Raw genomic sequence first — 12,169 nt, 5'->3', positions numbered from 1 at the left:
AAAAAAAAAAAAAAAAAAAAAAGAAATGTTTAATGGAAAAACAAAAATAATGTAAGGGAAACACAATAACTATTTTGTATAGTTGTTAATGGTTTTCAGGTTGTCTGGAGCAACATTCCGAAGTTCACTAAGACTCACCGAACTGAGTGTAGCCGAGCCCTCTGCTTTTCCATTTCGGCCTTACCATTGCGATGGGGAAATTTCTCCGGGGCATAATCAACATGCGGATGACTTTTTCTATGCCATTGATTATAAAATAACCGCCCATTTCCTGCCAAAGACATGGTTGTCAGCTCTTAAACAACTGGACACAGCTATTCGTAACCACATGAAGTGCAACCTTCAGAAGGGGCCCACACTGGTGACAGGGACACCTGGTCTCTGGAAACAGAACAAGCCCCAGAGTCTTGTCAAATACACGGGTGTGATCCAACAGACAGAGAACAGGATGTCGGGAAAACAGGGCTTTCCCTTCCAACTACGCAGGCTCAGTCAAACTTTTCTTTTGGGCCCAAATTATTTCAATTTCTAAGTACCATTTAAACAAACAAAACCTGCTCTGAAATCTAAAAATAAAAACACTAACCACTTTTGCTTCCCAACAGACTCCAGGTAAGATAAGAAAATAAGGACAAAGAAAGAGGCTGACTACATGAGAGCTCTGCTAACTAGAAATCTGGACCAGACAAATATCGGAAAATATGTATAATGATAAAACTGTATACGTATAATGATACTAACGGTGTGCTATCAAACAGGCACACCCCGCTGCAGCTCTGTGAATGAAGCACATGGTCCTCCTAAGGATGAGCTATGCCTGCTTCACTAGAGGAAAAGGAGGCTGCGCTGACTTAAATTCTCCAAAGCCCCACACTGATAAACAGAGTGGCGGCTGAGTGCCACATCCTGATCTGACACCCACACTTTCTTCCCAAGGCCTGACAGTCTCCTTAGGAATAATCCTTACTTTCACCTCAATAGCCCAGAGCCACCTTACACAGCTGAAGAAGCAAAACAAAGGAAAGGTACAGGAATCGCTCAGTCAGCTCAGGGAACTTGACAGGCGTTTCCTACAATACTTCATGTTTAAATATGTGTATGTATAATTGGGAAACCCAGGACCAGAAACATGGCTCAGCAGGGAAAGGCATCTGCTGTGGGGCCTGACGACCTGAGTTCAAGCCCTGACCAACACCTGACGTGTTGTCCTCTGATCCTCTACATATGGTCAGAGGACACCATGTTACTAAAGCGACCCCCTTACCTCCCTTGTCCACCCACAATAACAATAACGACATAGCCAGGTTTGATGATATACATCTTTAATCCCAGGGTGGGGTAGAAGAGCAAATTAAGGTGGATCTCTCTGAGTTGATCTACACAGTGAGTTTCAGGCCAGCCAAGGCTATACGATAAGACCCATCCTACAATACTTCCCAAAATAAAAAGAAAGGAAGGTAATAAAAGAGCATTTGGGTTGGGAATGTAGCTGGGTGGCAGACTTAGGTTTCGCACATGCAAAGGCCCTGGGTTCACTGCTCAGGAAGAAAAAGGAAGAGGGGAAGGGATGGAGGGAGGAAAAGGGAGAAAAAGGATTGTTTTCCTATTACACTGATCAAAACAACCATATTCTTAATGCATGGCTGCTATTCCCAGGGCCTCAACAGACTGTAGTAAGAGTCACACACAATACAGACCTGACACCAACGGTCCAGCTTCCTGCTTTCTCACCTCCAACCCCAGTCTTCGCTGCTGCCCCACAGCCTAGATCCCTGCACTCACCTCTGCCTCCTCATGGTGCTCGATGAGGACTCGAGGAGGGAGGTTGTATAAGTTGCAAAGCTTGGACTTCACCATGATGGGAACATAGCCAAGAAACTGCTTAATGATTCCTTTGGGGACTCCATTCACGGCCCAGCTGATATCAGCCTACATGTAAATAAAAGAAAAAAAAAACTTGACCCGCAAGAATATTTAAATAAAATTTTAGCTCTATTTGTTTGTATTTTGTGCATGAATGCTTTGCCTGCATGTACGTCTGTGTACCAGATGTAGGTCTAGTACCAGTGGAGTCCAGAAGAGGCCATTAGATCTGCTGGGTCTGGAGGTACTGGCAGCTGTGAGACACCATATGGTGCTGGGAACCAAACCCTGATCATCTAGAAGATAAAGCAGTGCTCTTAACCACTGAGCCACCTCCCCAGCCTCAGGAATGAGTATGTCAAAAGAGGGAAGAGGCCACAGGGAAGTGACTTCGTGTTCCGGATGATACACAATCCCTATAGCTGAAGACACAATCACTCCAGTGGCAACACCAAGGAAGCAGGCCTTTCCTATAACCTTCTCAGGCACCAGCCCTAGCCTCAGAAGTGTGCCGGGACAGCCACCCGCTGTCACGAATGCTCACCGTCAGCTTCCCTCGGTAGGTGCTCCTCCGGCCACGGCATTCAGCTGGATAAACGTTGAGCTCTTTGCAGATGGTCCCTTTGGGCACTGAGGGTGGACTGATGACAGCATCCACAATAGTAAGAGATATGCGCTCATCTTTGAAAGCAAACTCAAAGGGAGGTATAGCCTGAAATGAAAGACAATTCACACTGCTCAATCACTTGCATTTTTCTACACACTTTTCACTAAGACTCTCCGAAATCACCACGGTCTACTCACTGATGCCTACCACACCGATGCAGCAAATCTAAAAGGGACAACTAGAGCTAAAACTAACTGGTAACTTGGCCAACTAATCAACTATAATGTGCTCACTGAGGGCTTTTTTTGATGGTGCACTATGTATTTGACACAGAAAAGGCTGAGCCAAGTATCTACCTTCCCTGCACACAGGGAGACAAGGAGATCTGCTTTTCATGGCCGGGTATAGGGAAACTCTTCTGATCTAAATGCTCAGCTTTGTCTATTTTATTCCCTCAGACTGAGGCCTGGCAGTTCAAAGAGTTCTAAATGGCTTCCATATTGTCAAGTCTCAGTCGGGCAGTCAAAGCTCTCCAACCTATTTCCATCCCTTGTTCTCACAATACAGTTGTTCCGCAACAAAACCTCAGGGTAGTGTCTACTCCATATGCCTCTCCCTGTACCTACTAGCTCCCAGCCCCCTCGGGAGAGAAGGTAACATCTTCTTCCCTTAACCTTATCTAATGCAGAGCTTTCTAAACACCTGGATTGGTGGCATTTCCCTCGTGCCACTCAGAAAGCTCTACATCTTAGAGCAGTTCTCAAGAGTATGGCATTGACTGCTTGCTGGTGCCTGCTACCACTACCCAACCAACAGCTGTGAGGTGCACTTAAACCTGAGCAGTGTCTTATTCTCAGAGCGTGGTGCCAGGAAAAACTAAAGATGGCAACTTAAAAAGAGACCTTCACCGGGCGGTGGTGGCCTTTAATCCCAGCACTTGGGAGGTGGAGGCAGGTGGATTTCTGAGTTCGAGGCCAGCCTGGTCTACAGAGTGAGTTCCAGGACAGCCAAGGCTACACAGAGAAACCCTGTCTCGAAAAACAAAAAACAAACAAACAAACAAAAAGACCTTCCCCCTTCGACCTTATCCTGCTACCACTGTTAACAATGATTCCCCTGAACTATTTATCTTCCTCAACATGCCCAACTCAGAATAGGTGTTAAGTTTTCCTCTTGCAAATTCTTAAGAGAAAGAAGCCGGGCGGTGGTGAACACACCTTTAATCCCAGTACTTGGGAGGCAGAGGCAGGCAGATCTCTGTGAGTCTGAGGGCAGACTTAGTCTACTGAGTTCCAGGACAGCAAACGCTACACAGAGAAACACTATCTCGAGCCGCCCCCCACCTCCTGCCCCCAAAAGAAAACTTTAAAGGAAGCAAACTGAAGGATGTGCCTTGCTGCAGTCTGCCTGAATCAGCTTGGAACCTTCTGAGGTAGTTTTAGAATGTAAGACTCCAGGTATGAAAAGGCGCGAGCGCTGTGAATGGGTGGAAAACACAGTCCCAAATCGATCACTTTCTCACTCTCATTTCACAGCACCCAGAAATGGTAAACAGAAAAGGCTCTTACTCACACATAAATCCAGAAATCACAAATACAAGTTTCCCTACACCACTAGGCTATGAGTTGCTTTTCTCTCTGAACTTCCCCAAGCATTGCAGGCTGAGTTAGCGTCACTATTTGAGGTCATACTGTAGCCCCCCGGCCACCTCCTCCAACCGCAGGGACCCTCCAAACCCCCTCCGGCCAAGGGTAGGGCTCCGGAGCGGAGTGCGCTCCACTCACCTGCACCGCGTGGCTCAGCCCCTCCAGCACCGCGTAGTTGAAAGAGTCCACGTGCGCCCGAGTCAGGTCCTGCAAAGCCGCCTTTTGCTGCTCCGGGGGAACCGCGTACGAGGGGTCGGTTAAGTGCTTTAGGCTGGGCCCGCTGGGCAGGTTCCGCCACCGGCCGTCGACATCCATGCTTCTCCCAGCCCGGGACGGGAAGCCGGAGCCAAGTAAGCTTCCACTCCTGGCCGGCTGGAATGGCCGGACCAACCCCACAGCCACCCTACCACGCGGCCTGCTGGGAAATGTAGTTCTTCTTGTTCGGCCCACCCCCACCCTGGTCCTTTCACTTCTCAGGGTCGACTGGAAACTTAAACCATGGCGTGATTGGACCGGTTAAAACTACATACAGACGTGTCTTTAATCCCAGCAATCCGGAGGCAGGGGGATCTCTGTTGAGTTCCAGACCAGCCTACTCTACAAAGCGAGTTTCAAGCCATCCAGAGCAATTACACAGAGCTTAAAACACCGAACAAAGAAAAACCTACACAGAAACAGGCAGATCTGCCTCTTCTCTAAGCTTTGCTGTTTGTATCCTGTGAACCATACTAAATCCCATCCCACTTCAGTGTGTGACCTCTGTGACCCATATTAGCTTAATTAGTCAATTAGGACCTGATAGAAGAGGTATCTCTAAAGGTTCCTTTCTGCAGCTTTCCTATTGCATCCTGATGCAGACCTTAAGAGACTTGGCTTCAACTGAAATGCAGATGTTGGGCACCAACCTGTCCTCTCTATTCAATTCTTTCGTTTATTATTATAATAATTATTATTTTTTTATTTTTGTTTCTTTGTTCTTTGATACAGGGTCTCTCTATGTAGTCCTGGCAGTCCTAGAACTTGCTTTGTAGACCAGGCTGGCCTGGAACTCACAGAGGTCCATCTGCCTCTGCCTGAGTGCTGGGTTAAAGGCGTGTGCCACCACTCAAGGTCCCCTCTTTCTCAACTCCTTTTTTTTTGTTTGTTTTTTTTTGTTTTTTTTTTAAAGATATAAATGAGTACACTGTAGCTGTCTTCAGACACATCAGAAGAGGGCGTCAGATTTCATTATGGGTGGTTGTGAGCCACCATGTGGTTGCTGGGATTTGAACTCACGACCTTCGGAAGAGCAGTCGGTGCTCTTACCTGCTGAGCCATCTCACCAGCCCGTCCTTTTTTTTTTTTTTTTTTTTTTTTTTTTTTAAGTTTAGTTTTTTTCTCATACATTGCATTCCAACTGCAGTTCCTCCTCCCTCCTCTCCTCCTAATCTTCCTCCCTACCACCCTTCTCCTCTGGATCCACTCCTCCTCCGTTTCCCTTCAGAAAAGGGCAGGCCTCCCTGGTATATCCACTGAGCACGGCATAACAAGTTACAATAAGACTAGGCACAAACCCTCATATCAAGTCTGGACAAAGCAAATCAATAGAAGGAAAAGGGTCGGGGCTGGTGAGATGGCTCAGTGGGTAGGAGCACTGACTGCAATTCCGAAGGTCCTGAGTTCAAACCCAGAAACCACATAGTGGCTCACAACCACCCGTAATGAGATCTGGCGCCCTCTTCTGGTGTGTCTAAAGACAGCTACAGTGTATTATATATAATAATAAATAAATCTTTAAACAACAAAACAAAAAAAAAAAGGAAGAGTCCCAAGAGCAGACAAGAGAGTCAGAGACAGCCCCTGCTCCCACTGTCAGAAGAACACCCAAGCTATACATCCATAACATATATGCAGAGGACCTAGCTCAGACCCATATAGGCTTCATGATTATCTCTTCAGTCTCTGTGAACCCCTATGAGCCCTGCTTAATTGAGTCTGTGGACTGTGTACTTATGGTCTACTCAACTTTTAATGTGTGAAGTACATCACTGGGACAGCAAGCAGTAACAAGGCCATGCTACCCAAAAGCAAAGAACTCACCCCAGCCTGCTTCTGGATAGAAATCAAGGGCAACAGGTAGGAAGGTGGTCGAACCGTGTCAGTTAGAATTTGTGTGGTTTCTAGTGTTTGGCTTTTACAAATATCAATTTTTATATGTGTGTGTTTTCAATTCCCTTAGGTATCAGAGCTAAGAATCACATTTCTGTATCATATTAACTATGTTTAACTTTCTGAAGTTCTGTGAAACTATTAAAGTGAGCTGATTCAATTTCACATTTCCCTGTAGCAACACCATTGCTAGTACCCGATACTATCTTCTGATTAGAGCAATCTTTTTTAAAAAATTTATTTATTTATTATATGTAAGTACACTGTAGCTGTCTTCAGACACCCCAGAAAAGGGCGTCAGATCTCATTACAGATGGTTGTGAGCCACCATGTGGTTGCTGGGATTTGAACTCTTGACCTTCAGAAGAACAGTAGGTGCTCTTAACTGCTGAGCCATCTCTCTAGCCCTGATTAGAGCAATCTTATCATTTGCACAATGGTGTCTATTTGTGGGCTTTAATTAGCATTTCCCTAGACTCCAGGGCCTAGAGGACAATAGTGGCAAATATCATTTCATGTGTTTAATGACTGATAGCATATTTCCTCTGAAAACGTGAAGGGAGCCGATCCCTTTGATCCCTTTCTGAGAATTTGTTGAGCTTTTAGATGCTTTTTGTGTGTTTTCATGTTGTATGTACAGGTATACAGGAATGTGTATATGTTTATCCTATATGTGGAGGCTAGGGGATGCAGGCTCTGTCTACCTTTGAGACAGGGCCTCTCAATGGCTGGCCAATCTCTACCCTCCCAGAACTAAGATTAAAGCTGTGTGCCACCGGGCCTGGCTTTTTTTTTTTTTTAGTGAAGTCTAGGTATTAAACTGGTTCCCATACTTCAAGGAACACACTTTACCAACTGAGCTATCTTCCAGCCTCTTCGATACATTTTAACAGCGTTTGTTGATTTTTATAAAGCAAGGTAGCTCTTGGTTACTATTTTAAAAGAAAATCTCTTATTTTTCAGTCATGTATCTATGTGAGTGCTTGAAGAGGCCAGGTGTTAAATTCCTTGGAGCTGGAGTTACAGACATTTTTGAATTACCCACCATGGGTGCTGGGATCTGAACTTCAGACATCATGATTGAACAGCAAGTGCTTCTAAGCACCGAGCTACCTCTCCAGGGCCTTGGTCACTGTTTCTCCCGGTATGTTCCTATCCCTTTGCCTCCCCCCTCTCTTCAATTGTTCCTGCTATGTGCATGTTGGTATGCTTCATGGTCTGGGAAACTCTGATCGTTTCTTTTTAAATTATTCTTCTGTTCTTCATCAGACAGTAAAATCTTACTTGACTTCACATTCGCTGACTCCTTTTCGCCAGGTCACATATGTGCTATCATTTCTAGTGAATTTTTTTTTTTCACTGTGCTAAGCGAAGTTTTCACCTCCAGTGTTTCCACTTGCTTTTATTCAGAACTCCGTCCTGTCTCTTGTCTGATATTCTCTCTGGTCTCACATTCTCAGCCTCCTTCAGTTCTCTATACACACTTGAAATAGGCGAATTCAAGTGTTTGCTGAGAAGGTCCAGTGCCTGGGCCTCTTCGTGGATAGGGTCCATTCTCTACCCATCTGCCATGTAAGTCCTTATCTCTCTTGGCATACCCCACAATTAGTATCAAAAATTAGGAAATCTTAATTAAATTTGGAAACTCTGCTCTCTCCAGGACTTGTGGTTGGTGATCAGTCTGAATAATTACTGTGAAGCCTGTGTTCTTTGTTATGTGTGTTTCTGCCCAATTAGCTAAATGCTCAACTAATGATTGAGCCAAGATTTCCTTAAATACCTAAACTCTCACCTTTGCTGAGGGCTCTGTTCCTGTTTTGTGGTTGTGACTTCAATACCTGTGCAGGCCTTTTACGATTTCTGCCTTGATAGTCACTTTCTATTGTATAGAGCCTGAACATCAGCAATAAACACAGGGACTTTAGAGGGATTCCCTTAGAGGGGTTCCCTGCTCATACTTTGCAGCCCTGTGTGCTGTGACCTCCTGTGGTCTCATGAATATAACAGAGTCTTTCAAAGCTTTCTGTGGCAGCCTGCCCACTTTCATTTTTCAGTCTGTTGTTTGTTCCAAGAGGTACTGTGACCTTAGGAAGCTGAGATGTAAACTAATTGTTGCTATCATTTTTGACAAGAACATTGGGAGAAAATGTTTGCACTGCACAAACTGTCATATCAAATTAAAATAATCCCTGGAAGCAGAAGCTTAGTAGAACTACCAGGAAGTCTTATGAGTTATATGTGGTGGCACATGCCTTTAATTCTAGCATCTAGGAAGCAGAGACAGGTAGATTTCTGTGAGTTCAAGGCCAGCCTAGTCTACCTAGTGAGTTCCAGGAAGCCATGGCTATATATAGAGACACTTTCCAAAAACAAAACAAAACAAACAAAAACCAAAAAACAACAGAAAGTCAAATGATAACACACAAACACACAATACCCATAGCAATGATGGAGTATTGAGCAGTCAGGCTGCCAGGCAGATAGCTACTTAGCAGTCCCCGAGGGATAGCATTCAATGACACTGGAGGACTTCTCTCAGGCTGGGTCCATGTATCATAGAAGTTCTTTTTTTTTTCTCTCTCTCTCTCTTTGTAAGGAAACTGCACTTCATATGGGGAATGGGAGGACACACCTGTAACCCTAGGCCTGCTCTTCTCTCTCTGAAGGGCAGAGGCAGAATCCCTGAAAATCCTCTGTGCCATGAACATGGCCTAGATATGAAGTCTATGCTTGCGGTAACCCAGGAAACAGTCCATCCCAGGAACAATGGTGAGCTTCCTGCCTTTAACTCGTCCTGTTTCCAGGCTGCCTTCCCAGCTTCACGGCAGTCCTAGAAACCAACAGCCAAAAAAGTGGTGAAGTCTAACAGCCCGATGGCTACTGTGAGTCACAGAAACGGGGTGCAAGTAGCCCCCCAAGGCAGGCCAGCAGCCCAGAGGAGTTCAAAGCAAACAACCCCATAGCCCAAGTAATGGCTAGCTACCTTGTGGGGCTGTTTGTACACACAAAGTGCTGTAATGCCTGAACATCCTCTGGAGATTTACAGGTATCTACAAACTCAGCCTGAGTCACATGATTAGCAAGGAGTGCTCAGTAAATAGCTTCACCTCTACCCTAGGCTGGAAGCACATGCGGCTTTCCTGCATGACCATTGGTCCACTTGACCATCCTGCCATGATTCAGATGGGGACACAAGACGCCGAGAAGGGATAGCCTGAGGTCCACAGCTGAAATTACCATCTGCTGACTTCTGCAATATATAACATTTGGTTAGGGAGCTGTGGTCGGGGCTGACTTGGCTTTGGATGATAGGTGAATCATGTCCATCCATTTTCAGAGTTTAGGGGATAATAAGGGATAGGCAATAGAGACCCCAGATAGCTCACAAGAGGCAAGGATATTTGCTGTTTTGCTGTTTCTAGGAAAATCCTGCCTTGCTCTGAGTGGTATCATAGACTGAAACAACCAAAGGCTAGTCAACCCCCACAGTAAGAGGACCAAACCCAAGGACACAAAAACACTTGAAATATCTTTAATGCTCCAGGCATTTAACACATTCATATAGTTGCCTTATTTCAGAAATGTCCTCTTAGGTGCAGGCTCTGTGTCCAGGATTGGAGACACATACATCAGCCACTGAATCCTCATGACAGCACCCACAACCCACGTGCAACCCACCTTGGCACCTTGTCATTTTGTTCATGGATCCCCAGCCCCCTGCCACACTTGTGCCAGGACTGAGTTCACCCACGGACCCAACCACAACTGTTCATAAGAACACCTTCTAGCATCACTCTCACTGGCTGGCTCTGTGGATCACAGACCATTGCCAGCACTCCCCAATGTCCTGTGCATGTGTCACCCCACAGAGCTACTGACATACACTGTCAGCTGGTGTGCACGCCAGCTCCATGCTGTCTCACAACACAGAGGCACTTATATATTCTTGGCAAAATGGACTTTATAATTGCCATTGAAGTCAAGTGTGAGGGGAGGGGCTTTTCTCCCACAATTAATGGATAACTCGAATATCTATTATTAGATTTATAGATTCATGTCTGTGTACATTTGCTATCAAGGACTTGATATACTGCTTAGGTAAATGCAGGCATGTTTGATTTTCCAGATGCTTGGAAGAGAAGCAAACAGAGAAACTGCATGGATAATACATAGACTATGAATACACATATCAACATCTGATTGTTCTTACAGAATCGCTTGCTTCAAAGAGCATTTTTTTTTAATTTGAGCCTAATATTTAAGTGATTCTTCCAAGATAATAATGTGTTTGTACTCCTTCCCGAAGTAATGGTTCAAGGCACCTCAAGACATATTGTTACCTGAGGTTCTGGTTCAATTGGCCACAGGTGGGAAGGGTTATCAACTTCTTTATAACTTCATGGAGAGTGCAGCATGCAGCCGGCATTGAGAACCTTGGTACCAAAGGCCCTTGAGTGTTCCACTTACTCTCTTTTGTTCTCACAAAACTCCCCTGAGGTAGTCCCTGGGTCAGGTAATGTCTCGCCTCCACGAGACACTAAGGCACAGCGAGGTTATTTGGCTTGTGTGACATTGTGCAGTCTAATGACAGAGCCATGGGTGGAATTGGCATCTCCAAACAACCCCTCCCCCATCCCCGGGCAATGGGCAGCACTTACACCACCTGACCATGAAGAGTGACTGGGACACCAGGCTTGACCATCTGTGCCAGGGACACCATGGAACAGTACAAACTGGTTCAGAGCCCATCTTCCTATTTGGTGGGAAGTAAATGCATAAAAATGGTTGAAGCTACGCGAGGAGTAAACTCAACTCTTCCCACTTTGTAATACCTCACTTCCTTTATACAGATGGTATGGATTTGTTTAGGCTCATTACAAAACCTAATTCAAACCTGGGATTCATAAAGATTTACTGACATCTGCTTTTTCAGCTCCGTAACAGCTAAACACTCTTGAATATCCCCGTACCAGCCACCTAGTCTAGCCAAGGACCCAGCACTCCCCCACTTTCTCAGCGAGTGTGCACACTGCCTTCTGGGAAGATTCCCCAGCACTTGCCCATCAGCTGTGCTGGGCCTCAAGAACTGATTTCATATTGAGTGTTTTACTTTGCTCTTGGTGCTGTTAGTCACATTCCAGGTGACCTTGACACCTTTGCCCCTAACCCCAGGCTCCCATGAGTTGGACATTCCAGGTGACCTTGACACCTTTGCCCTCTAACCCCAGGCTCCCATGAGTTGGGACTTCCCTTGCTTCAGTAACCACTGTCACATCCTGCCACCCACTGGTGCATGTACTAAGTAGTGTCATCTTTCCTTTCCTCGCTGCAAGTTCCCACACCTCACCCTATCTGAGGAAGAGGAGCCTCCGCAGGTCTTCTGTAGACATTTCATTTGACCGTAGGATGGACCAAGTACATGTAAATGAAGACGCACTTGGGTACACCAGGAAAGAACACACTGCGCTCTGGTTCTCCACATCTGCTGTGGTTCCAGGACACCCTTCAGAAGAGCCTGTTTACACACTCACCCTGAATACACGTGGCTCTTACCGCCACCACCACCACCACCACCACCATGGAAGCGGGCTCCCGAGAAGCCTATAAAATATGAATGGACCCATGACCCAGAAACAACATTGCATGGTACACTCTTGTGGACACTTACAAGAAGCTGTGCAGAGCTCCAAAATACTTCTTTCTCACTCAGGCAGGCACACCCTCACTGAGAGGGCGTCTCTCTTGTCACTTACATGCATAATCAGACAGGGCCCTTTCTGGAATGGAACCTGGCCCTCCAGCTCCTGCAGAAGGCCCTGGGAGCCAAGAGGACAGGCATGGGGAGCTATGAGGTGAGGAGGAGTGTGAGAAAAGGACTCTACCTGCCCTGACTCCCAGAAAGGAT

At 45.9% G+C, this 12,169-nt stretch overlaps 1 protein-coding gene across 1 annotated transcript in view; it reads right to left on the bottom strand.

Annotated features, from left to right (window-relative positions):
* Polr1b (RNA polymerase I subunit B) overlaps positions 1-4,431 on the bottom strand; it is a 25,493-nt gene extending 21,062 nt beyond the window's left edge. The window contains exons 1-4 of the mRNA XM_031371863.1: positions 4,255-4,431; positions 2,408-2,575; positions 1,783-1,929; positions 139-271 (exon numbers count right to left, since the gene is read on the bottom strand). Coding sequence (XP_031227723.1) covers positions 139-271; positions 1,783-1,929; positions 2,408-2,575; positions 4,255-4,431 — 625 coding nt within the window. The remainder of the gene's footprint in view (positions 1-138; positions 272-1,782; positions 1,930-2,407; positions 2,576-4,254) is intronic.
* Positions 4,432-12,169: the final 7,738 nt, after the last annotated feature.

This window comes from Mastomys coucha, unplaced genomic scaffold (genome assembly GCF_008632895.1).
Source record: "Mastomys coucha isolate ucsf_1 unplaced genomic scaffold, UCSF_Mcou_1 pScaffold15, whole genome shotgun sequence".
NCBI lineage: Eukaryota > Metazoa > Chordata > Mammalia > Rodentia > Muridae > Mastomys > Mastomys coucha.
The sequence above is the reverse complement of the archived record's forward strand: the minus strand, read 5'-3'. Positions and strand labels throughout refer to the sequence as shown.